This window comes from Scyliorhinus torazame, chromosome 10 (genome assembly GCF_047496885.1).
Source record: "Scyliorhinus torazame isolate Kashiwa2021f chromosome 10, sScyTor2.1, whole genome shotgun sequence".
In the NCBI taxonomy this organism is placed as follows: Eukaryota; Metazoa; Chordata; class Chondrichthyes; order Carcharhiniformes; family Scyliorhinidae; genus Scyliorhinus; species Scyliorhinus torazame.
In genome coordinates, this window is record NC_092716.1 from 72,556,202 (window position 1) to 72,580,494 (window position 24,293).

The 24,293-nt window shown below is 43.5% G+C and overlaps 1 protein-coding gene across 12 annotated transcripts in view; it reads left to right on the top strand.

Annotated features, from left to right (window-relative positions):
• chd9 (chromodomain helicase DNA binding protein 9) overlaps positions 1-24,293 on the top strand; it is a 306,991-nt gene that overhangs the window by 178,396 nt on the left and 104,302 nt on the right. For all 12 annotated transcript variants that reach the window (XM_072518240.1, XM_072518239.1, XM_072518242.1 and 9 more), the window contains 8 exons: positions 596-651; positions 2,688-2,805; positions 6,201-6,287; positions 7,110-7,247; positions 8,012-8,133; positions 10,609-10,852; positions 23,243-23,419; positions 24,123-24,266. In XM_072518240.1, the coding sequence (XP_072374341.1) occupies positions 596-651; positions 2,688-2,805; positions 6,201-6,287; positions 7,110-7,247; positions 8,012-8,133; positions 10,609-10,852; positions 23,243-23,419; positions 24,123-24,266 (1,086 nt within the window). The remainder of the gene's footprint in view (positions 1-595; positions 652-2,687; positions 2,806-6,200; positions 6,288-7,109; positions 7,248-8,011; positions 8,134-10,608; positions 10,853-23,242; positions 23,420-24,122; positions 24,267-24,293) is intronic.

Genomic DNA, 24,293 nt, shown 5'->3' on the forward strand with positions numbered 1-24,293 from the left:
CGCAACAAATAATATCTGCTGTGGTCATAATAGGCAGAGAAGAACTTTTGTTGGACTGGTACAGTCCTCCAGTTTTTCTGAACTGATTAAGATGGACGCCAGAGACAGATAAGTTAATCTTCTTAACACTGATCCATGTTGGTAATATTGGAGAGTTAGCAAACTGCTGGACCTTTTTATTTTGTACCCAATAACTTTCTACTGTTAACTTTTAAGAAACCTGATTTATAGCCTTTTATCAATCTCAAAACCTGGTAATGTTTATTCTTCTACAATCCATACACTTTGACAACACGAGGGCTTGTATCAATTTCATGAGCTAATATAACAAAGATTTGTATTCAAACTCTTATTCCAAGGTAATTGCATGGATCAAGTCACACTTGAGTTAATAAGAAGCAAGAGCACACTGACTAGAGTGGCCCCTGTTGCTGACCATATGAAATGTCTGGTGAAGCTCTGAAAACCTAACAGGAGATCCTTCTTGTAAAATGCCATGGTATTTGCTACCTAATTATTTTTTCCCAAAGTGCTTCATACCTATCTATAATGTATATTTGACAAGTAATATTAATCGGAAGATTCCTTTGTTTAGGTAGCCATGGGACATATGACTGATGTTGAAGAGTTCTTTGTTAAATACAAAAACTAGTAAGTAAATGTACTTTTATCAAAACTATTACGATCCTTTTTAGTGCAGTGGACATTTAATATTCTACTTTGGTTTAATCTGAAAACTCTTATCTCAAAATGTAATGCTGTGTCACCTAATTAAAAATCCAAGTAGAAAATTATGTGCATTTCCGTCTGGCAGTTACATAGAATTTTGTTGCAAAATGTGTTTGACAAACAAAAATGGTGAGGGCCACGTGGTGTATAACTTTGTTGCAGAATGTTAAATGGAGATTATTGGTTACCACTGGGAGGGGAATTTGGATTCACAGGCATCCTGGGATCTCCTTGGGTTCCTTCCAGCCACTGGCTGTTGGAATGGCATTGGTGGAGACGCATTAGCAAGCTTCCGAACTGTTCTTTCAATTAGGTGTGAAAAGACTTGAAGGGGAAAACAAATAAGTGCAACAGACAAAATACCAGTCTGACACTTATTGAATATTGTAACTGACGATGGAAATATCATGCTGATTTATTTTTGACATCTTCATCGTCTCCATGACAGCTAATGTTCAGACAAAGATGTCAAAATAGTCCACTTGAAATTTGCTCCAGTTGTTAAAACCAGATGATGACATAATGACACAAATTTAATAAAGTTGTTGAGTTTCACTTTGACTACTTCCAAACCATGAATTCTCTGGAATTTGTTCCTTTTCCTTATAACCTCTGGAATTTGAGCTTTTTGTTGTAAGAAAACTAATTGCCAAGTTTCAACCTTGTAGATATTGCAGCTAATGCTGATTTTCACTCTCTTAAACATGCCAAGTGCCATACTCAAATAAATATGAAAGTAGAAAGGAAGGATGCCTGGGAATTATTTTTAACAAACTAGTTATTATCTGGGATGCACATGCCTGCAAGGATATTAAAAGTGAATTTGAGGGCGGCACAGTGATTATCACTGCTGCCTCACGGTGACGAGGACCCTGGTTTGATCCCAGCTGTCCATGTGGAGTTTGCACATTCTCCTCGTATCTGCATGAGTCTCGCCATCCCCCACAACCCAAAGATTTGCAGGGTAGGTGCATTGACCACGCTAAATTGCCCTTTAATTGGAATTTTTGTTTTAAACTTTGAAAAAAAAAGTGAATTTGATAATTTTTAACAGGCAGTTTGGATAAATAAATGAAAGCGGAAAAGAATGCAGGTCTATGGGGAAGAAGTCTAATTGAATATGTCTTTCAAAGAGCCAGTACTGTCTTGATGGGCAAAATGTGCTTCAGTGTTGTACCATTCTACGATTAACAACTGCGCACCTATAAATTTATCCACCAATAATGAATGATGGGGCAGATCAGAATTCATTATTTTTATGTTTGATCTTGTACACTTTTTCACCTTGGTAAAAAATAGTGTATTTAGGTATAATATATTTTGCCACTGAAAGAGGCGTGTGTCTACCTGTATATGTGAGGACCGGTTTAGCTCAGTTGGTTTATGATGCAGAACAAGGCCAACAAGCGTGGGGTTCAATTCCCGTACCGGCTGAGGTTATTCATGAAGGCCTGCCTTCTCAATCTTACCCCTCGCCTGAGGTGTGGTGATCCTCCGGTTAAATCGCCACCAGTTAGCTCTCCCCCCTCAAAGGGGAAAGCCGCTTTGGTAATCTGGGATTATGGTGACTTTACTGTGTGTATGCGTGTTGCGCAAATGTATGTAATCCCCATCCTTAAGCAATTTGCACAAGAACTCCCTACCCCACCTATTAAGCACATTTCAGTGTGTCACATGCACCAACTCCAGTACTGCTGTGCATGTAGAGAATGAAAATTTTAAATTAAGCACAGAACTCCATATAAGCTTTGGCTATTTGTTATATAAGTATATTGGTGCATTATGGTAGGTAGTACTAAGAATTAGTAAAGTATATATTACATTTTATGGATTATTACTTTGACTTTAATGCTTAGTTTAACACATCAGTGAAGCTAAACTGACATCAATGACTGAACCTATAACAATCTGAGTTAATTAAAAATTTATGATATTGACTTTTAATATCTCATTTCCAGCTCATATCTGCATTGCGAATGGGCCACAGAAGCGCAGTTGATGAAAGACAAAAGGATACATCAGAAAGTGAACCGCTTCAAGATTAAACAGGCGCAGAGAGGCAATTTCTTTGCAGCTGTAAGTTTTAGAGTGTTTATGGACTTAAGTTTGCCACGGGTATCATTGTCTAGAACAAGAGCTCTCTCTTTAAGCTGCCATCGCCCCACTTCAGGTCCCAAATCTCCAGCTTAGTATGAGAACAGATAATATAGTTGAAGTTCCAGTACATATTTTTCCACCACAAATCCCGTTAACAGGTGAGTCTACAGAAATACTAAGTAATATCTCTGACCTCGAATGCCACTTGCATGCACCCACGGTGCTGATGAGCTTCCAGTGTCCCATAATATGGACCTTCTGTAGGTTCTCTGTGCCAGTGAAAAGTGATATGAACAGGCATCTCTGAGTTTGACAGATTGCTCCAACAGAGTTAGTCCATGTTTGTTTGGTAGCTGACTGGCAAATTTCCCAGTAATTACTACTGTACTTCTAGATCTGCTGACAGGACCCTGTAGTGCTCTGGGAAATATACTGAAAATCAGTCCTTTTGGGACTGACAATCCTCAAAATAGGACTGCTTTTCAAACACAAGGTGAGGGTGACTGCACTTGATAGCAATGTAGCATTAACCAAGTGTGGCATCAAGGTGCCCAAGCAGAATTTTAAGTTGATGGGAATCAGAGGAAACTCTCCCCTGGAGGTCATGCCCAACACACAGGAAGATTGTTGTGGTTGTTAGAGACCAATCATCTCAGCTGCAGGACATTTGCTGCAGTGGTTCCCAGAGGTAGTGTCCTAAAATCTTCACATCTGCACCATTAACAACAAAACCGTATATGAATATAGTGCTGTTAACATAATGAAACATCTCGGGGTACTTAATAGGAGCACTACAAAATAAAGTATAACACTGAGTCACATAGGAGATATTAGGTAAGATAACAAGACACTTGGTCAAAGAGCAAGGTTTCGAGAAGGGTCTTAAAGGAGGCAAGTGGGGTGGAGAGGTGCAGAGAGGGAATTCGAGAGCTTGGGGGTCTAGGCAACTGAAAGGCACAACCACCAATGGTTGTACATTTATGCACAAGAAGCCAGAAATAAATAAGTGTAAATATTTGTGTTGTGGGATTGAAGGCGATTACGGAGATCGGGAGGGCAAGGTCATGGAGGGACTTGAAAGCCAGAATGAGAATTTTAAAATCAAGGCATTGCTTGAGTGGGAATCTGTAGGTCAGCGAGCACACGGGTGATACACCTTTCCTTCATCGCAATTCAGAAATGGGATATTGCACAGTGTTTAGCACCAGTCGCAACTCCTCGGATGTTAAAGCAGACCCTGTCTGATTGCAGGAAGACCTGGGCAACATTCCGACTTAAATGTCAAGCTACATCTGCACCTCAAAACTGCCAGGCAATAACTATGAGTGAGAATCTAACTATCTCCTCATGGCATTCAATGACATTACTATTGAGGAAACCCCTATTATCAACATCTTGGTGCTTACCGCTGACCAGAAACTGAACTTGACTAGCCACATAAATACTGTGTCTACAAGAGCAGGTCAGAGGCGGAGGATTTTGTGGGGAGTAACTTGAGTAACGCGTCCCCTGAGTCTCCCAAATCTGTCCACCATTTACAAGTTGGCTACAAGAGCAGGTCAGAGGCGGAGGATTTTGTGGGGAGTAACTTGAGTAACGCGTCCCCCGAGTCTCCCAAATCTGTCCACCATTTACAAGGTACGGGTCAGGAGTGTGATGGAATACTCTCCATTTATCTGGATGACTTCAGCTCCCATAACACTCTAGAAACTTGCGCCATCCAGGACAAAGCAGCCCGCTTGACTGGCATCCCAACCAGCATCTTAAACAATAATTCCTTAGAGCCATTAGTCATTATGATCCAGAATGAAGCCATTCAGCCTGTTGAGTCCATGCCGATATGCTGCAGGGCAACCCAGTCAGTCCCATTCCCCCACTCTATCTCCATAGCCCTGAAAGCCTATTGCGCTCAAATGACAGGTCCAATTTTCTTTTGAAATCATCAATCATCTCCACTTCCACCATCTAACTACCAGGTGCACTGGAGAAACTCACCAAGCCTCCACCAACAGCATTTTTGTCAATTCCCCAACCTATACTGTCAGACGGGTAAGGGCAGCAGGAGCACCACCACCTGCAGGTACCCCTCCAAGCCACCATCCTGACTCAGAACTGTATCACTTGGACTTATGGAACTTCTTTCCGAACAGCATCATGGGTGGACTCTTAACAGTTCAAGAATTCAGCTCGCTGCCAGCTTCTCAAGGGCAATCAGGGATGGGTTGCAATTGCTGGGAATGACGGCCTTGTCGGTGACATTCATAACCTGTGCTCAAATATTTTTTTTTAAAAATACCAGCACCCCACTCTATCCACTCTACCTGTGCACCCCAGGTCCAGAATATCTGTATGGCTCCTGAGAGTGAGTTGCAGCTTGCCAATTTTTCACACAAACTGTAAGAAGGCATTGAAACCAGCTTTTGCTACTGCCACCTGCAGAAAAAAGATCACCTCAGAATCCCTTGATGTTTATTCACGCAATCAAAAAATGTAATCTGGTCTGGCAAGTGAGTACTGGTGCAGCTATGACTGGAAAGGTACATTCTTGCACACAATCAAGTTGTGCACACCCCAGATGCTTCTTAACAATAGACTGGATGCCAGTGAAGAGAAGCTAGCTGGAGAACTGCTCTGGATCCAAGCCAATGAATACCTGACTTACTTCCAGCAGAGCAAGGACTCCTGCTCATCCCAACAGATCTGGCTGCTGTGAGCAAGAAGAGACGTCTTCTTCATCGAATATGCTCTAACCACTTATGGGACGTAAAAGCAAGTAATATACAGGCTGTATGTGGAACTGGAGAAACATCAGAGAATGTAGGCCTCTTTTTGAAGGACAGCTGGCCATTACACCAAGCTTTGACAAAGAGTCATCCAGACTCGAAACGTTAGCTCCCTTCTCTCTCCACAGATGCTGTCAGACCTGCTGAGATTGTCCAGTATTTCTTGTTTTATATCAGATTCCAGCATCCGCAGTAATTTGCTTGTAACCACAAGCTATCTGTCCGGCTAGTCGCAGGGTTATCCACTAATTAAACATTTACTACAATGCTGGTAAGGACCTCAAAAACTCTCCATTAAAATAAAAACTCCGGCATCCCTTGACCAGGGATGGCCTTGTCACTGAAAACGTCGCCGTAAGTATATATTACCAGCTTTGACTCTTTAATTTAATCACAGGTAGTTAACTATCATATAAGACATGTTCTGCATGCAATCATGCCTCCAAAGCATGAAAATCTCTGGGATGAAATTGAATTAGAAAAAAATTGCAGTTCATAAATAAAATCACTTTGCATTTACAAAATATCTGAAGGCAAATGTGCAAGATTTCCAAATACTGACTCTATTTTTCACTATGAAACTATTTTCAGATGGATGACGAACCATTTAATCCTGACTATGTTGAAGTGGACAGAATATTGGAATACTCCTGCTGTGAGGACACAGATACTGGCGAGGTACCGGTGTATTATTTTCCTTGCTTAACGTTTGAGTGATGGTCATAATTTTGAAGTGCGGAAAATCATGACTAAGTGCCTGTTTCTCATTTTTCACCGGATAATTAACTTTCCAAAAAAGAGATGAGGAGAAAAAGTCCTTCCAGTTTTTATTACGTATTTTAAAATGTTGAACGTATAATAAACATGAGTATTCGATGCTGACCACAAATTCATATTTTGGACTGAGTTCAAATTCTCCCTTGTTAAAATTGTACATAGGAACTTAGGTGGATTGGCCATGATAAATTGCCCTTAGTGTCCAAAATTGCCCCTAGTGTTGGGTGGGGTTACTGGGTTATGGGGATAGGGTGGAGGTGTTGACCTTGGGTAGGGTGCTCTTTCCAAGAGCCGGTGCAGACTCGATGGGCCGAATGGCCTCCTTCTGCACTGTAAATTCTATGATAATCTATGAAACTTGGAAAGCCCATCTATAAATATCCACTGTGGAGCATAATTATCAATTGTTGCATATTATGTATGCCATTTTACGTTTGTAAATAGTTCATATAATGCGCACTAATTTTATTTAAGGAGTTTAGTCTTAACAGTGCTTGTATGCCAAGTGTAAGTTTGGATTTTATCTGCAGCGGCAATATCTTGGATATTGTAGTTACAAATCTATTCATTACAATCAAAAATGGAATTACACTGTTCAGAATGTGATCACTGTTTGTCGTTAAAAGAACTTCCCTGAGAAGCTTCCCTCAGCCTTATAAAACTGTATTTATGAAATGCAGATATACTTTACTTTTCAGTAAGCACTTACATTTTTTGATACAGGCTGTGGTGTACTACCTGGTTAAATGGTGTTCATTGCCATATGAGGATAGTACCTGGGAGCTTAGAGAAGATGTAGATCAAGGAAAGATTGAGGAGTTTGAACGGCTGCAGCAAGCAAAGCCTTCCCTGAAGCGTGTGGTAAGTGAGCAATCTGCATCTATAATGCTAATTAGTTGGTACTAAAAACATTCCAAGTAGACATCTCTGCACAGGCTTTATATTACTCAAATATTTTTACTATTTAAAAGGTTGGAAGTAAGTGTCAACTTCGGCTTTGTGGTAACTTTCTGGCCTCTGATTGAGAAGGTTGTTCAGTTTAGGAATTGAGGAGTTTTATTGTTTTATGCGGTTACAAGAAGCATTAAAATTGTCCAGAATTGCTGGTTTTGTTCATTAACATCTGATTACCCAAATAAACCAGCTCTTGATTTGTCAGTCATCCCAGAGTGTTCCTCAGTTCTACCTATCAAAAGGTCAGAGGATTGCATGCTATGGACGTGTAAGCTTATGGAACCAGCTTGTATGTCAAGATGGAATTGATTCTTAACAGCCGTTGAGTCACAGTATTGTGCATGTGGGATCATCTTACATAAGCAATTGATAGCATTGAAACTGAGAAGGTATCTAGAGACCTTAAAACTATTAGACGGCTTAATAACCTAGAGTGTGCTGCATTTTTTTTGGTGCACTGTTCTTTGTTGGTGGCTTTGATTGGCCATTAGAGGTGACCAAACTAGTATTCTTGTAAAGAAGTTGGAAGTGTAGGGTAAGCTATTTAATGCCAAGGAACATGAGAGTCCTAAGTAGACAAGGCAATACTTTAAAGACCTTGTAAGAATATATTTCTTTTGTTACTCGGTTATTTCTAACTTCTGCTTTATTTCACCTCTCTTTTAATGAAGGAGCGACCTCCTGCCCCTGCTTGGAAGAAGCTTGGACAATCCAGGGAGTACAAGATTGGTAACAAGCTCAGGGAGTACCAATTGGAAGGTGTCAATTGGCTCCTTTTCAACTGGTATAACAGGTACAATTGAAGTCCAAAGAAAGTGCGGTTTTTATTGTAAGAAACTCTTTAACCCAGAACAGCAAAAAACATTCTTGAATTTTTAATACTACCCCAATGGAAACGCTTGCCTGGCCATTACGTTTGAGATGATCCAATACAATTTAGGAATACTTATCATAAGTTGCTAAAATTCTCTCTTTGGAGTACTGTACAAATGTAAGAGCTTAATTGGAGAAATTCAAATTGTGGGTTATGTTTTGCCAATTGTAATCATGGGCAAAATTGAATATGTTTGATATTGAAGTGAGTGCTTGTACAATGATTGTTGTAATGTTTTTATTTCTATTGGAGACTTTACACAGCTGCAGTTTCTCAAAGGAATTCACATTGCTTTTGTCTTGTGTTGACTGCTGTTTACCTCATTGATTTTCTACAGTGTTGTGTTGGTTTGCTCTCATCTTCCAGCTCCATGCAGAGATTTGCCATGTTCGGATGTATCGCAGGGTTTGTTTGTTATTCACAGGACTGGAGGGCGTGAGCACAAAATTAATAAATTGCGGAGTCCGGAGAAAACATCCATTCCACTGAACAACAGATGTACATTAGAACCCTTTTACTGTTTTTGCACATATAACATTTGCATATAATTTAAATTATCGCATTCACTGCAAATGTCAATCAGAATGTGTTTTGCTTGACAGTGCTGGCAGCCTCAGTCTAAATGAAATAAACATGGTGCTAATATTTTCCAATTCTAGGCATTGAAATAGGTTGCAATGAAGGAGATGCATGATTATTTGATAAAACAAATCAAAGATTGGAAAGCAGTGCAGGCATTGACAAATTTGAACGGTATGGCTTTGGTCTTGTGGGAAATTTGTACCTGTGGAATATAACAAATCAGATTAATGGATAGTCTTCAGTTTTACATTGACTACTTTCAGGGTTCAGGGAGGAATGCTGCCTATTTTGCTTCTTTAATTGAGAACTTTCAATTCTTTAAAGTTGGTTTAAGTAAGTATAGGTAGGTCCATCAATGTGAAGCGATGGCCTTAATAGTTTGAACTATTCTCGCCCTGTACGTAAAGTTTCATGTCATCATCTCAGAAATTTGTAAGTGATTTTACTTAATTTGGGAATTTATTTTTGTAAAAGCTTCCCAGTTAATTTTGTAACTTTCAAAATTTGAAAATGGCCCAACATTCTATATTACCCTAGTAAGATCTGCTCAGTGGAGTTTTGTGGCAGACCCCAGCTCTAACTTTAATAGACTGTGTACAAGTTCCACTGCCACCATAATCATTTTTGGCAAGCCAGGTGTGAGTTTACCAAGCTGGGAAGAGAGGCTGGTTAGGGTGGGGTTGTCCTCCTTCGAGCAGAGAAGGCTGAGGGAGGTGTACAAAATGGAGGGACATAGATAAGCGACGGGATTCGCTTCTACCCGGCGGGGCGAGCCGTACCGGTGCCGAGGAGTGGCGTGAACCACTCCGGCGTCGGGCCGCCCGGAAGGTGCAGAATCCTCCGCACCTTCAGGGGCTAGGTCGGCGCCGGCAGGGTTGGCGCATGCGCAGGGGTGTTCTTCTCTGCACCGGCCATGGCGGAGGTTGACAGCAGCCGGCGCGGAGGGAAAGAGTGTCCCCACGGCACAGGTCCGCCCGCGGATCGGCCACCGTGGGGGCACCCCATTGGTCCAAACCTCCCCCCCCACCCCGCCCCCGAGGACTCTGCAGGCCGCCCGCAGGGCCAGGTCAGGCCGCTACGGACCTGGTTTGATTTACGCCGGTGGGACCGGCCGGAAGGTGGCAGCCGCTCGGCCCATCGCGGGGTGGAGAATCGCCGGGGAGGCCACTGCCAACGGCCCCCGACCGGCGCAACGCGATTCCCGGCCCGGCGAAAAACCGGCACCGGAGAATTTGGCAGCCAGCGTCGGAGCGACAGGGCGGGATTCCCGCCGCCCCCCCCCCCCCCCGGCGATTTTCTGACCCGGCGGGTGGTCGGAGAATCCCACCCAATGTAGATAGGAAGAAACTTATCCCCTTAGTAGAGGGTCTATACCAGGGGGCATAGATTTAAGGTCAGGAACAGGAGGTTTAGAGGGGATTTGAGGGAGAATAAATTTCATCCAAAGGCTGGTGGGTACCTGGAACTCACTGCCTGAAAGGGTGGTAGAGGCACGAACCCTCACAACATTTGAGAAGCATTTCGATGAGCACCATAGCATACAAGGCTACGGACCAAGTGCTAGAAAATGAGATGAGAATAGATAGGTGCTTGATGGCTGGCGCAGACACGATGGGTCAAAGGGTCTCTTTCTGTGCTGTAAAACTCTATGACCTGTGCTATGTTCAAGTGTATATCTGATCATGGAATATTCTCCATTATACCACAGTTGCTAATGTAAATAACGTTACTAATGTTTTTGTAGTTGAAGTACACAGAATGCTCTTTGATATTCAAGAACAAAGTATTAAGGTAATCATTTCTCAATTCCAGGCAAAACTGCATTCTTGCTGATGAAATGGGTTTAGGCAAGACCATCCAGTCTATTACATACCTTGACGAAGTTTGTCTAACTGGCATCCCTGGTCCTTTTCTTATCATTGCACCTCTGTCTACGATTGCAAACTGGGAGAGAGAATTTCGCACATGGACAGACCTGAACGTCATTGTTTATCATGGCAGTATGATCAGCAGACAGATGATTCAACAGTATGAAATGTACTTCCGGGATTCAGAGGTATGATCCTTTCTTCAGCTAGAATCAGCAGCCTTTTCTATCTAGACAGTCAAGTATTCCATTAGACTTGGCTGTCTTTACTTAATTTATTACCTTTGGAATATGTTCAATGCATTTTTAAAGGAATAGATTTTTACACCTAACATGTACTGATCTGAGAACTTCAAAATAACTACTAATACTTTGGTGTCAAAATGAAGACACTGCTACAAGTTTGCATTCTGCAGTCCAAGCATTTTGATTTATCTGAGCTTAGTGACTTTGGATTGTGGATCCAATTTCTGAGCAATCCAGACAGGTGCTGTTTCTGTATTTCTCCTCTCACCATTTTAATTTAAACTCAATTTGTCAACTGCATTAAGATATTATTTTTAACCAAGAAAGTTGGCTCTGTGTTTTTCCTCAAATAATACAGCCTACAGCACACTTCAAAATTTGTTTTAATTTTCCTGTTAAATATCTGGGGAAAATTCTGATGCTGAACAATCTAATCCGGCTCCTTTTGTACAGAATGAGCTTTTGGCGACCCATGTTTTCTGAACTTCAGTGCAGACCCACTGCTGGTTTCCTCTGAACTGGAAGGACAGGACTTTCTACAGCCTGTGTCTATGGATGGTAACCATGACAAAATGGCCACTGTACATCAGCAAAGTAAAACCTATCAAGGCACCCTAAACAGATGATGCATGCAGAGTTCAGATGTCATGCTTCGTCATGATGAAATCACCCAAGGTGCCCTGACAGCCATAGAACATATGGCTGCCAGTGCACAACTGCCCAGCATTAGAATGATAGCTAGTGCTAAACCCAAGTGGGGTGAAATTCCTTTTAATTCACTGGTCTTAGAAATTTCCAGGCTTCACATTGATCTAGCTGCAGGAAATCCAGGCTATGGGAGCCAACAGCCACTAATCAGTCTGAACACTGGCATTGTATTTATGAAAGTTAAACAGAGCATGTATATAATTACTGGTTACTGTTGCTCCTTTATAACTGACTGAAGCAGTGAAATGTTGAGACAGTTTTGAGCATCTTAATTAGCAAGTGTCTCTAATAATCATATATTGTTACGAAGCTCATTCCAGCTTTGTATAGAGATTTCTTTATATTATTGAGGATAAAAAAAGATTATCATGATTCCAGCATTAATAGAGATATTGGTGTATATTTGATGCTGTTATACTTGCTCGGATTGATAAAAAAATAGTGGCTCAAAAATTGTGGTAGCTGGTCAATGCATGGTGCTCGCTGTTTATTAGAATTGCCCTTGTCTGATTAATGGAGACGATATATTGTCCTGAAAAGATGGAAATGGCATGATGCTCATGTGATGATTGTTAGAAATTGTTATATGTTATATTTGTTGCAGTAATGTTATTTTGAAAAACAGTTTTGGAATGCTTACAGCCAGTATGTCTGCTAAAGCTGTGATTAAGACGTGTGAAAGTGAGGTCATCATTGATTTTAACCATTTACTTGTTAACAGATAGTGAGCTAATGGAATGTTGTTTTGGGTTTTGGAGGATCTCTGGGGTGTAGATTATTTGAGGGATTGTGTTTTGGTCCTGGCTAACCAGCTCATTGGATATCTTGTAGGAGGAGACCGTAGAATGCCTTGTGCTTAGGTTAGAGATGATGTAATTAAGGAGAGGAGCCAGGTCTGTCTGTCACTCAGTTTGGCATAGGATTTTAAATTGAATTGACTCCTTAAAGGTTCTCTCCAAGGTCTCAGCACACAGAAAAGCAAGTAAGCCTGATTGTTAACTTTATATATAAGTGGTCTTTGGACGATGCTGGTTTGCAAATTGGAATATATACAAGTGTTGGGGCGAAGTTATAGTTTTTCCTTTTATTTAAGAAATGTTTTAATTGTTAACTGTAAAGTGATTACTTTGTTGCTAATGTGATTTATGCTGTGTTTAAATTAAAGTTTGTTTTAACACAAAAGCTACCTATTTGTCATTGTTATCACTCCTTTGATGAAGCCACCTTTTCTCGCAGTTGTACAAATTGCAAATAATTGGGTTCTGATCCGGGATTCTAACAAATTTGGGAGCTCTTTTGCCGGGATTAAAAAGTATAATTTCATGTTTGTCTTGGGATTGTTGAATTTAAAGACAGTGAGTATGAGGATCTGCGGCTTTCTGTCAGGTGATGGCGTTCTGCCAGTTTAAGAGGCAGTGACTTGTACAATGGCTCTTTCAGTGGCTAAGAGCTTCTTGGGTGTTGAAGAACTCCCTTTGGGTGGTTTACAAAGGGTGGTTGAAACAAAGCTTTTGGATTTGGAGGATATACAGCAGTTGACTTTACCTGCAGGTGAGGAAGGCAGAGATAATTAAAGCCATAGTTCAGCATTTAAAATTAACTTCATTGCAGTGTTAACGTAAGCCTACTTGTGACAATAAAGATTAAAACTTGGAAGAGACACAGTCTGAATCATTGGATTTAGCTAAGATTCCATTGTAAATGCAACACGGGAAAGTAATTAGACAGCTTGACTTGGAATTAGAAGCACGGACAAAAGACAAGGAGAAAGAATTTGAACTTCGGAAAATGGAACTGATGGTGAGGGATTCGGAAAGGCGTAGAGGATATTAGCTTAAAAAGTTGCAGTTAATGACGGGCGCTGAGGAAAGTCTAGAGGAAGGAGTAACCTCTCCTAGTCAAAAGTTAGTGGGGATTTGTTTAAATATGTTCAAGGTTTGACAAGAAAGATGTGGAAACCTTTTTTTAAATCTTCTTTGAGAAAGTAGCTAAACAATTGATTTAGCCAAAAACCATAAGAGTATTGTTAATTCAATCAAAATTGGTAGGTAGAGGGCAGCACGGTGGCACAGTGGGTTAGCCCTGTTGCCTCACGGTGCCGAGGTCCCAGGTTCGATCCCGGCTCTGGGTCACTGTTCGTGTGAAGTTTGCACATTCTCCCCATGTTTGCGTGGGTTTCATCCCCACAGCCCAAAGATGTGCAAAGTAGGTGGATTGGCCACACTAAATTGCCCCTTAATTGGAAAAAATAAATTGGTAGGTAGAGCTAGTGAAGTGTTTGCATCATTATCGGAGGAGGTATCTAGGGATTATGATGGGGTGTGAAAAGCCATTTTAGGTGCATATGACCTAGTGCCAGAAGCCCGTAGACAAGAAGTTTAGAGATCTAAGGAAATAATCAGGTCAGGTGTATATAGAATTTGAAAGAAACAAACAAAATAATTTTGACAGGTGGATAAGTGCATTAAAAATCGAGTGAATGCATGAAGCTCTTGGGGAAATGATTATTCTGGAGGAATTTAATGATTTACTTCATGTCGTAGTTAGAACTCGTGGAAGAGCAAATGGTTAAAACTGCTTGGCTGGCAGCAGGAATAGCAGACTATTTTGAATTGGTTAATAAGTCAAGGTTTGATTTTAGACATTTTCAGTCTGAAGGCTAGAAACGGGGAAATTAGAAATTCACAGGTTGTCAAGGCAAAAGATATTCAGTTGGTGATGTTAAGGCGAGTTTGCCTCGGGTTAAAAAGGAAACCTATAATAGTGGAAGGGAGATACTTGAACGTTTTCATTGTAATAAATTGAATACACAAAGTCAGTGTTGGTGGCTTAAGCAAAGTACTGGAAAGACAGACTCTTTAAAACATGATAAGTAAGTAGGGTTTATTAAAATAGGAAAAGAAGTTGCCTTTCGTGTTGCCCACTTAAATATTTTCCGTAGATGAGTGAGGTATCATAAAAGGCATAAAATAACTTTGATCTATTCCATGCATCCTGTTGTTATTGTTGTACTTCGGGATATTGCGATTCAGCTGAAACACAGTTACTTTAGAATATCATTGGACTGTCTAAATGGTGTTTATAAATTAGCACCAACTAATTAAACTAGTTTGAATGTAGATCATTTCGTGTTCACTGTCAAGTTATAACAATGTTCCTTCAGACTTTTGAGGAATAATTATAGTAAATGAAGGCAGGCTTGGTTATTGTATAAAAAATGGCAAAATAAACCATGGTTGCAGCTGAAGAGGCGCAAAGGTGTGTACAGCCTGTTCAGAGGTTGATTGATAAGCAGGGGTGCAATTCTCCGACCCCCCACCGGGTCGGAAAATCGGCGGGGGCCGGCGTGAATCCCGCCCCCGCCGTGTCCCAAATTCTCCGCCACCGGAGATTCGGCGGGGGCGGGAATCGTGCCGCGCCGGTCAGCGGAAATCGCGCCGGTCGGCGGGCCCACCCCTGGCGATTCTCCGGTCCGCGATGGACCGAGGTCCCGCCGCTGTCAACCCACGCCAGCCGGCGTGGATTGAACCACCTTTCAAACGGCGGCCGGGCAGCCCTGGGGGGGGCGCGGGGCGATCTGGCCCCGTGGGGGCACCCCCCCGGTGGCCTGGCCCGCGGTCAGGGTCCAACGATCCGCGGGCGGGCCTGTGCCGTGGGGGCACTCTTTTCCTTTCGCCATGGTCTTCACTATGGCGGAGGCAGAAGAGACCCCCTGCCGTGAGCGGCCGCTGACACTCCCGCGCATGCGTCGCACGGCAAAGTCATTTCCGCGCCAGCTGGCAGGGTGCCAAAGGCCTTTCCCGCCAGCCGGCGGGGCGAAAATCACTCCGGCGCGGGCCTAGCCCCTCAAGGTGAGGGCTCGGCCCCTCAAGATGCGGAGAAGTCCGCACCTTTGGGGCGGTGCGATGCCGGACTGATTCGCGCCATTTTTGGCGCCAGTCGACGGACATCGCGCCGATTGCGGAGAATCCTGCCCCAGATATCAGGGGCGAAATTCTCCCCCAACGGCGTGATGTCCGCCGACTGGCGCCAAAAACGGCACCAATCAGACGGGCATCGCGCCGGCCCAAAGGTGCGGAATGCTCCGCATCTTTGGGGGCCGAGCCCCAACATTGAGGGGCTAGGCCGGCGCCGGAGGGATTTCCGCCCCGCCAGCTGGCGGAAATGGCGTTTGTTGCCCCGCCAGCTGGCGTGGAAATGCGGCGCATGCGCGGGAGCGTCAGCGGCCGCCGACAGCTTCCCGCGCATGCGCAGTGGGGAGAGTCTCTTCCGCCTCCGCCATGGTGGAGGCCGTGGCGGAGGCGGAAGGGAAAGAGTGCCCCCACGGCACAGGCCCGCCCGCGGATCGGTGGGCCCCGATCGCGGGCCAGGCCACCGTGGGGGCACCCCCCGGGGTCAGATCGCTCCACGCCCCCCCCCCCCAGGACCCTGGAGCCCGCCCACGCCGCCTGGTCCCGCCAGTAAATACCAGCTTTGATTTACGCCGGCGGGACAGGCAATTTCTGGGCGGGACTTCGGCCCATCCGGGCCGGAGAATTGAGCGGGGGTGGGGGGCCGCCAACCGGCGCGGCCCGATTCCCGCCCCCGCCCAATCTCCGGTACCGGAGACTTCGGCGGGGGCGGGATTCACGGCGGCCAACGGCCATTCTCCGTCCCGGCGGGGGGTCAGAGAATGACGCCCCTGATCTTTTTCAGGATTTTATTTGTGAGGGTACGGTTTACGCGTGTTCAAGGTGGAGTAGGTAAGGAAATTAAAATCTTAAGGGATACAGGAGCAAGTCAATCTTTAATGATGAGAAATGAGGAGATATGGACTGGGATTCTCCGCTATCTGGCGGGGCGGGCTGTACCGGCGCCGAGGAGTGGCGTGAATCCTCCGCACCTTCAGGGGCTAGGCCGGCACCGGCGGGGTTGGCGCCACGCTAGCCGCCGCAGGTGGGGTTGGCACAGCGCCAACCGGCACCGGAGGGCCTGCGCCGGCCGGCGCGCATTGGCGCATGCACAGGAGCACCAGCATGTTCTGGCGTGATCCCAGCGCAGGGGGGTTCTTCTCCGCGCCAGCCATGGCGGACCGCTACAGCGGCCGTGCGGAGGGAAAGAGTGCCCCCACGGCACAGGCCCGCCTGCAGATCGGTGGGCCCCGATCGTGGGCCAGGCCACCGTGCCCCCCCCCCCCCCCCCCCCCCCGGGGCCATATCCCTCCCTCTCCTCGAGGCCGCCGCAGAGCCAGGTCCCACCTGTAAGGATCTTGTTTGATTTACGCCGGAGGGACTGGCTGAAAACGGGCGGCCGCTCGGCCCATCGCGGAGCGGAGAATCGCCGGGGGTCCACTGCTAACGGCCCCCGACCGGTGCAACGTGATTCCTGCCCCCGCCTAAAAACCAACCGCGGAGAATCCGGCGGCGGGGCGGGATTCACGCCGTCCCCCGGGGATTCTCCGACCCAGCGGGGGGTCGGAGAATCCCGCCCATGTAGTTTGGAAGGAGTATATTTTAGAAATGGTGATAATATGTGGAATTAGTGGAATATGTGGAAGGACGTGGAGGCTTTGGAGAGAGTACAGAAAAGGTTTACCAGGATTTTGCCTGACATGGGAGGGTATTCGATATGAGGAGAGATTGAATAAACTGGGATTGTTCTCCCTCGAGAGACAGAGGCTGAGGGGCGACCTGATAGAAGTTTATAAAATTATTCGGGGTATAGATAGGGTGAACAGTTGGAGGCTTTTTCCGAGGGCGGAAATGACAATTACAAGTGGCACAAGTTCAAGGCGAGGGGGGAAAGGTTCAGTGGAGATGTGTGGGGGAAGTTTTTTTACAGAGATGGTGGTGCTGGTGGCCTGGAATGCATTGCTAAGTGAGGTGGTTGAGGGAGATACATTAGCGGCCATTAAGACTGATCTGGATAAGCGCATGAACAGATGGGGTATAGAAGGATACAGGCAGTTGGTCTAGATAGGACACGTGATCGGCTCAGGCTTGGAGGGCCGAAGGGGCTGTTCCTCTACTTTGTTCTTTGTTATAGTGGTGAGAGGAGTGGTGTGCCACTATGTAAGGTACGGTTAGAGAGTCAGGTGAAAAGTGAAGTGGTGGTTGAAGTAATAGAAAAATTACCTTTTTCAGGGGTACAGCATACCATGTAATATAGCTGGATCACAGGCGGGATTGCAGCCTACAGTGGTTGAAAAACCAGTGGATAGTCAAACAACTGAGGTGTTGCAAGAAGCACATCCTGGAGTGTTTACAAATTGTGTGGTAACAAGATCACAAAGCCACAGGTTGAGACAGGAGGATGAGAAATTAAGGAATAAAGATAGGGAGGCTGTGGTTCAGTTATCAGAGACAATCTTTTACCAGATTGTTAATAAAGAATAAGAGCAGGTGGAGAATGAAGCTGACATCTTTAGTTCAGGAAAGTTGTTGGAATTACAACAGAAGGATTCACAGCAGTTGTATCAGAAAGCACACACACAACTGGAGTGTTATTACATGAGAAATAATGTATTAATGAGAAAGTGGAGACCTATTCAGACAGATGAGAAAGGGGCATGGTTCATCAAGTTGTATTACCGGTGTGTTTTGGAAGGAGATTTTGCAGGTAGCACATGAGGTTCCAGTAAGTGGGCATTTGGAAGAAAGGAATAGTCCAGCAAAATAAAAAATCATTTGTATTGGCCTGGACTGCATAAGGATGTAGTTGAATTTTGTAGCACACGTAACACCTGTCAGGTAACAGGAAAACCTCAAGCGCTAATCAAACCAACACCCTAAATATTCATTCCTACATTTGAAGAACCTTTTACTAGGGTCCTAATTGACTGCATGGAACCCTTTCCTAAGACAAAAAGTGGGAATCCGTATTTGCTGACCATAATAGGATGTGTTGTCATGTGAGAGTACCTTTAAGAAATGGATGTTTAAGCAATGTACCTTGATCATATTACTGAAGTGATGTCAGAGGGTGGGGGGAGCTGAGCTCACTTCTGCTTTTGGTTTCAGTTTGAGGAGAAAGCTGGGAGTGTCTGTGTGTTTTGCTGAGAGCTGCAGGAAGAAACAGAGCTGGTCTGTTGATGTCTGCAAATCCAAAGACTATAAATATATTGACTGTAACCTCCTGTCTGTTTTTGAAGGTTGAAGTGTTTTGGATGTTTAAAGGACCAGTTTGAAGGATTATTTAGTGTTGTAGTCTTTTGGGGTTATCTTTGAAGTAATGGGTGTTAAGATATTCAATGTCTGTTTTTTAAAGGTTAAATTGAGTTCATAGAATAAACATTGTTTCGTTTTAAAACCCACGTGTCCATAATTGTAATACTACACCTGGGGAACAAGCCGTGTGCTTCAAAAGCAACAATCCATTAAAGGTGGGGGTTGGTTGAACTCCATGATACATTTTGGGGTTCTGAAAAAACCTCTCCCATAACAGTGTCTACTAGATTCCCAGAGGCCATTCCATTAGAAATATTACAGCTAAGAGGGTTTTAGAGGAGTTAACTACATTTTTCTTTACCAGATACGGACTACCAACAGAAATTCCGGCAGATCAAGGATTCAATTTTATGTCTCAGCTATTCAAGAAAGTTATGGATACATTAGGAGTAAAACAATTTAAATCAACCATATCATCCAGAATTGCAGGGAGCATTAGAAAGATGGCATCAAACTTTAAAGACCACGTTGAGGGCCTTTGGTAAAGATTATCCAGAGGATTGGGATAAAGGAATTCCATTTGTACTATTTGCAATTGAGGATACACCTAATGAATCAACTATATTCAGTCCATTCAAATTAATTTTTGATCGAGGTAAGAGGACCACTTAAATTGATTAAGGAGGAATTGGTGAGTCAGCATTCTGAGATTACATTGTTGGACTATGGGAGAGATTAAATCAGGCAGTTGTGTTGGCTAGAAAGCATTTAAAATTGTTACAGCATGTGATGATGTAAGTGGCCGATAATAAATCTAAACTCAAAGCTTTGTTAGTGGGGAGAAAGTAATTAGTATTATGTTATAGTCCCCATGAGGCCCACTGGGACGGCCCGATTGATCTGCCCGTGGGACTCGGAAAACACGTGCATCCTCGCTGAGGGGCAGAGGCCCAACAGTGGGCCCGTTAATTCCCCGAGATAAAAGGAAGGAGCCAGCATCTGAGGATGGTCCAGCTGGACTGTTGCTTCGTTGCTGCATTTCTTATCTGAGAGTAGGAAATTAATTGCTTTTGACTCCTTTCCGAGACGCCTCATTAACTATAGTAATTATAACAGTGGTAGATGAACCATTAAAAGCAAGATTAAGTGGGCCTTATCAAATCGAAAGGAAATTGAGTGAGGTGAATTATTTGAATAAAAATGTCAGATGGAAGGAGAATTTAGAGAATTATGTTAATATATTTGAACGGTATTTTGGTAGGAGAGGAAAGCAGGAGGATGTGTTAGTATTTATAAGTCGGAGAAGAGATAAATCCAAGTTTATTCTGCATTTGACATTCCTCAAATTAGATTGGACAATGAGGAAGTAATAAAAAATGTGGATAATGTACGGAGTTACTTTCCGGAGGAAAATCAGACTGACCTGAAAGAGTTATTACAATCACATAGAGCTATATGTGGGAACAATCTAGGAAGTACAAAGATGATTATACATGATGTAGGAAATTCTGTTCCAATTAAGCAACATCCAAATAGACTGAATCCACTCAAGTTGGCACACGTTCTAAAGGAGATTGAAAGCATGCTTAAGAGTGATGTCATTGAAGGGAGTTGGTGGTTGAAGCTCTCCTATCATGATGGTACCAAAACCAGATGGAATCCGGTACCAAAACCAGATTGAATCAATGTGTGTACTAGAATAAAGTCAATGCAGTAACAAAGTCATATTTCTATCCTATTCCTTGTTTGAATGACTGTATTGAAATGGTGGGACAAGCAAATTTCATTACCAAATTTGACTTACTGAAAGGACACTGGCAAGTATCTATATCGGAAAGGTACGGTGGCACAGTGATGAGCACTGCTGCCTCACCTCGCCAGGGACCCGGGTTCAATTCCGGCCTTGGGTGACTGTATCAAACAGTCTTTTGCATGTTCTCCCCATGTCTGCGTGGATTTCCGCTGGGTGCTCCAGTTTCCTCCCGCATTACAAAGATGTGCAGGTTAGGTGGATGGACCATGATCAATGAGTGAGGCTGCAGGGATTGGGCAGGGGACTGGGCCTAGGTAGAGTGCTCTTCCCGAGGGTCAGTGCAGAATCGATGGGCCAAATGGTCTGCACTGTCGGGATTCAGTGGAAAGGGCGGAGGAAGTTTCAGCTTTTATGACGCCACATGGTTTGTATCGGTTTAAAGCCATGCCACTTTTAAATGAAGAATGCGCCAGCAACGTTCCAAAGACTAACCAACAAGGTTATTTCTGGACTAAAGAAATGTGCAGTGTACATAGACGATCTGATGGTGTTCAGTCAAATGTGGAAGGAGCATTTAGAACATTTGAAGGGATTATTTGATCGAATACAAGAGGCTGGCTTGGTGGTAAACATGACTAAGTGCGAGTGTGCGAAATCCCAAGACTCATTCTTAGGACATACTGTGGGACATGGTCAGATGGCCCCACAGAACTATAAAACGAAAGCCTATCTTCACTTAAACACTTTGTTTCCAGGAATATTCAATACTAATCCTGCCCTTCTTTGGACCAAGTCTCTGCTATCATCATAGTATCATATTTCCATGTGGCTATCTCTACAGCTCGCCAGTCTTCTTTACAACACTTATTCATGCACCGTAATCCTAGTTTAGATTTTATAACTTTCTCCCTTTCCCTGAACTTTCCTACACCTTGCTATTTCCTACTCGTACTATTTGGCTCTGACAATATTTTTGCACTTTGCTATTCCTCTTTAGCATTACATCCTGGTTTGCACACTCCTGCCAAGTTAATTTAAACTTCATCAATAGCCCCAGCAAATCACCCAGCAAAGTACAGGTCTCCCAGAACTCATCCCAATGTAGGGGCGACAGTATGGCACAATGGTTAGCACTGCTGCCTCACGACGCTGAGGACCCAGGTTTGACCCCGACCCCAGCTCACTGTCCGTGTTGAGTTCTCCCCGTGTCTGCGTGGATCTCACCCCCACAACCCAAAGATTTGCAGGCTAGGTGGATTGGCCACGCTAAATTGCCCCTTAATTGGAAAAAAAAAGAATTCATCCTAATGCTGCAAGAATTTTAAAAACTCTATCCTGCACCATTTCTCCAGCCATGCAATCATATAGATTAGCCTCCTGTTTCTATAGTTATTTGCATGTGCTACTGAGAGTAATCAACGTTTACTGCTATTTTTTTTAATTTAAATTATTTATTTATTTTTTCTTATAAATTTAGTGTATCCAATTCATTTTTCTCCAATTAAGGGGCAATTTAGCGTGTTCAATCCACCTACCTTGCTCATCTTTGGGATGTGGGGGCGAAACCCACGCAAACACGGGGAGAATGTGCAAACTCCACACGGACAGTGACCCAGTGCCGGGATCGATCCTGGGACCTCGGCGCCGTGAGGCAGCAGGGTTACCCCAAAAGATTACTGCTTTTGAAGTACTGCCTGTTCATTTCTCACCAACTGCCTAAAGTCTGACTGCAGGACCAGACTCTGTCTCTACTTATATTTTTGGTACTGATGTGGACCACAATTGCTGGCTGTTCACCCTCCCCACTCAGGGTGCCAAATTCACTAATATTCAGAAATATTCAGAGCATTTTAAAATTTACTGCTTTCATTGTCGGAAAATATGTTAAAAGTTAACATTTGTGGTTGCATTTTCAGAATTTTAGCTGTACCTAATGTAGTAGCATAAAGCAGCAGTGTCTGAACCTTTCAGTTAATCTTTGCATTTGCATTTGTGTTATTTCTACCTATTCAAACACGATTGTTCTGAAACAGTGATTTAGCTGACTCTTGGATCATATTGGATAGAATTACAACAGTGTGGGAGATGACCATTCGGCCCATCAAGTCTGCCCGACCCTCTGAAAGAACACCCCCACCCTATCCCCATAACCCAGTAACCCCACCTAACACCATAACCCAGTAACCCCATCGAACGTTTTGGACACCAAGAGCCAATTTAACATGGCCAATCCACCTAACCTGCACCTCTTTGGACTGTGGGAGAACACCGGTACCGGCACCCGGAGGAAACCCTCACAGACGCAGGGAGAAAGCGACTCGAGGCTGGAATTGAACCCGGTTCACTGGTGCAGTGAGGCTGCAGTGCCAACCATTGTGCCACCGTGCCACCCATGGATGCTTAAGATTCTTCTGCCACACTGAGGTAGTCCATCAGAGTGGTTCAGTGAAGGGAGTACTGTAGTTCCGAGCCTTTCTCAAATTGATTTTGTGTAAAAACTCTGAAGGGCTTGCTTGACATTTATCCTTTTAGAGAGCTCGCTACACTATAGGTTTACTGCAATTGTTATGAGTTTTCCTCAGAGGATGTAACTGTAAAGTGATAGCTCGGGTTATTTAGTGAATTGAATTGCAGACTCTTACCAGCTTTGTATGGGAAAACTTGTCTTATCCAATGGCTTATCGAAAGCAGGATGTTTATCTCTCCCTGTTTTTTGGTCATCTTTAGGGCCGGATCCTTCGGGCAACATACAGGTTCCATGCCATGATAACTACTTTTGAGATGATCCTGGGTGGCTGTCCGGAGCTGAATGTAATTGATTGGCGGTGTGTGATCATTGATGAAGCTCACAGACTGAAAAACAAAAATTGCAAGCTGCTGGAAGGACTGAAAATCATGAATCTGGTGCGTTACTTCAATTTGTGAAAATGTTATATAGTTGATGACATGTTATTTTACAACAGAAACCCCAAGACTTGCGGCCTGGCGCAGCAGTTCTGGGCCGTTTAGTTTGTCGCTATGTTTTACTCAGATTACTTTGATTGCTTTCTGCTAATTATTAATCTTAGTCATTAAATAATTGAATGTCTAATCAAGTGGATAAGTAGGATTTCAGAATAAACATTTTCAGTTTATCTTGTAATTGCAACCCAAATTAAAATCTTTAGTTGGAAGCTTCCAGCTCTTGAGAATTATTTATAAATGTAGCATCTTCTAGACGGTGGTTTATGCTCTCAAAAGAAGCAAAACTAAATATTTGTATTAAATCACCAATGCTGTCATTTCAGTTTTTACTTATTGATTGGTCCTTACTAGCCAAACTGATTCATTTAATTTTGCTGCATTTGGCAGAATAGAGACTTTTGTTTAAAAAGGCATGATTAAAAACAAAAGAACTAAACTGCTTCAGCCAGGGTCATAGTAGATAAACCAGTATGGCAAGGTGAACAGGATTGATATTGGAGGAGGTGATTCTGAGCAACCTCCCTGGGTAGGGATGTGAAACTCCAACTGGAGAGAAGAACATGGGCAAAAGAAGCTGAATTTTAATTTACTGACCTGTCACTCATGAAACAGGATGAAAACAAATATTTCTATTTCAATCAAGGAACACAAGGTGCTGCTTACAGGGACTCCTCTGCAGAACACGGTGGAGGAATTGTTCAGTTTGCTTCATTTCTTGGAACCCCTACGTTTCTCGTCAGAAACCACATTCATGCAGGAATTTGGAGACCTAAAGAGTGAAGCACAGGTACTTGAAACAATGCATCCAATAATT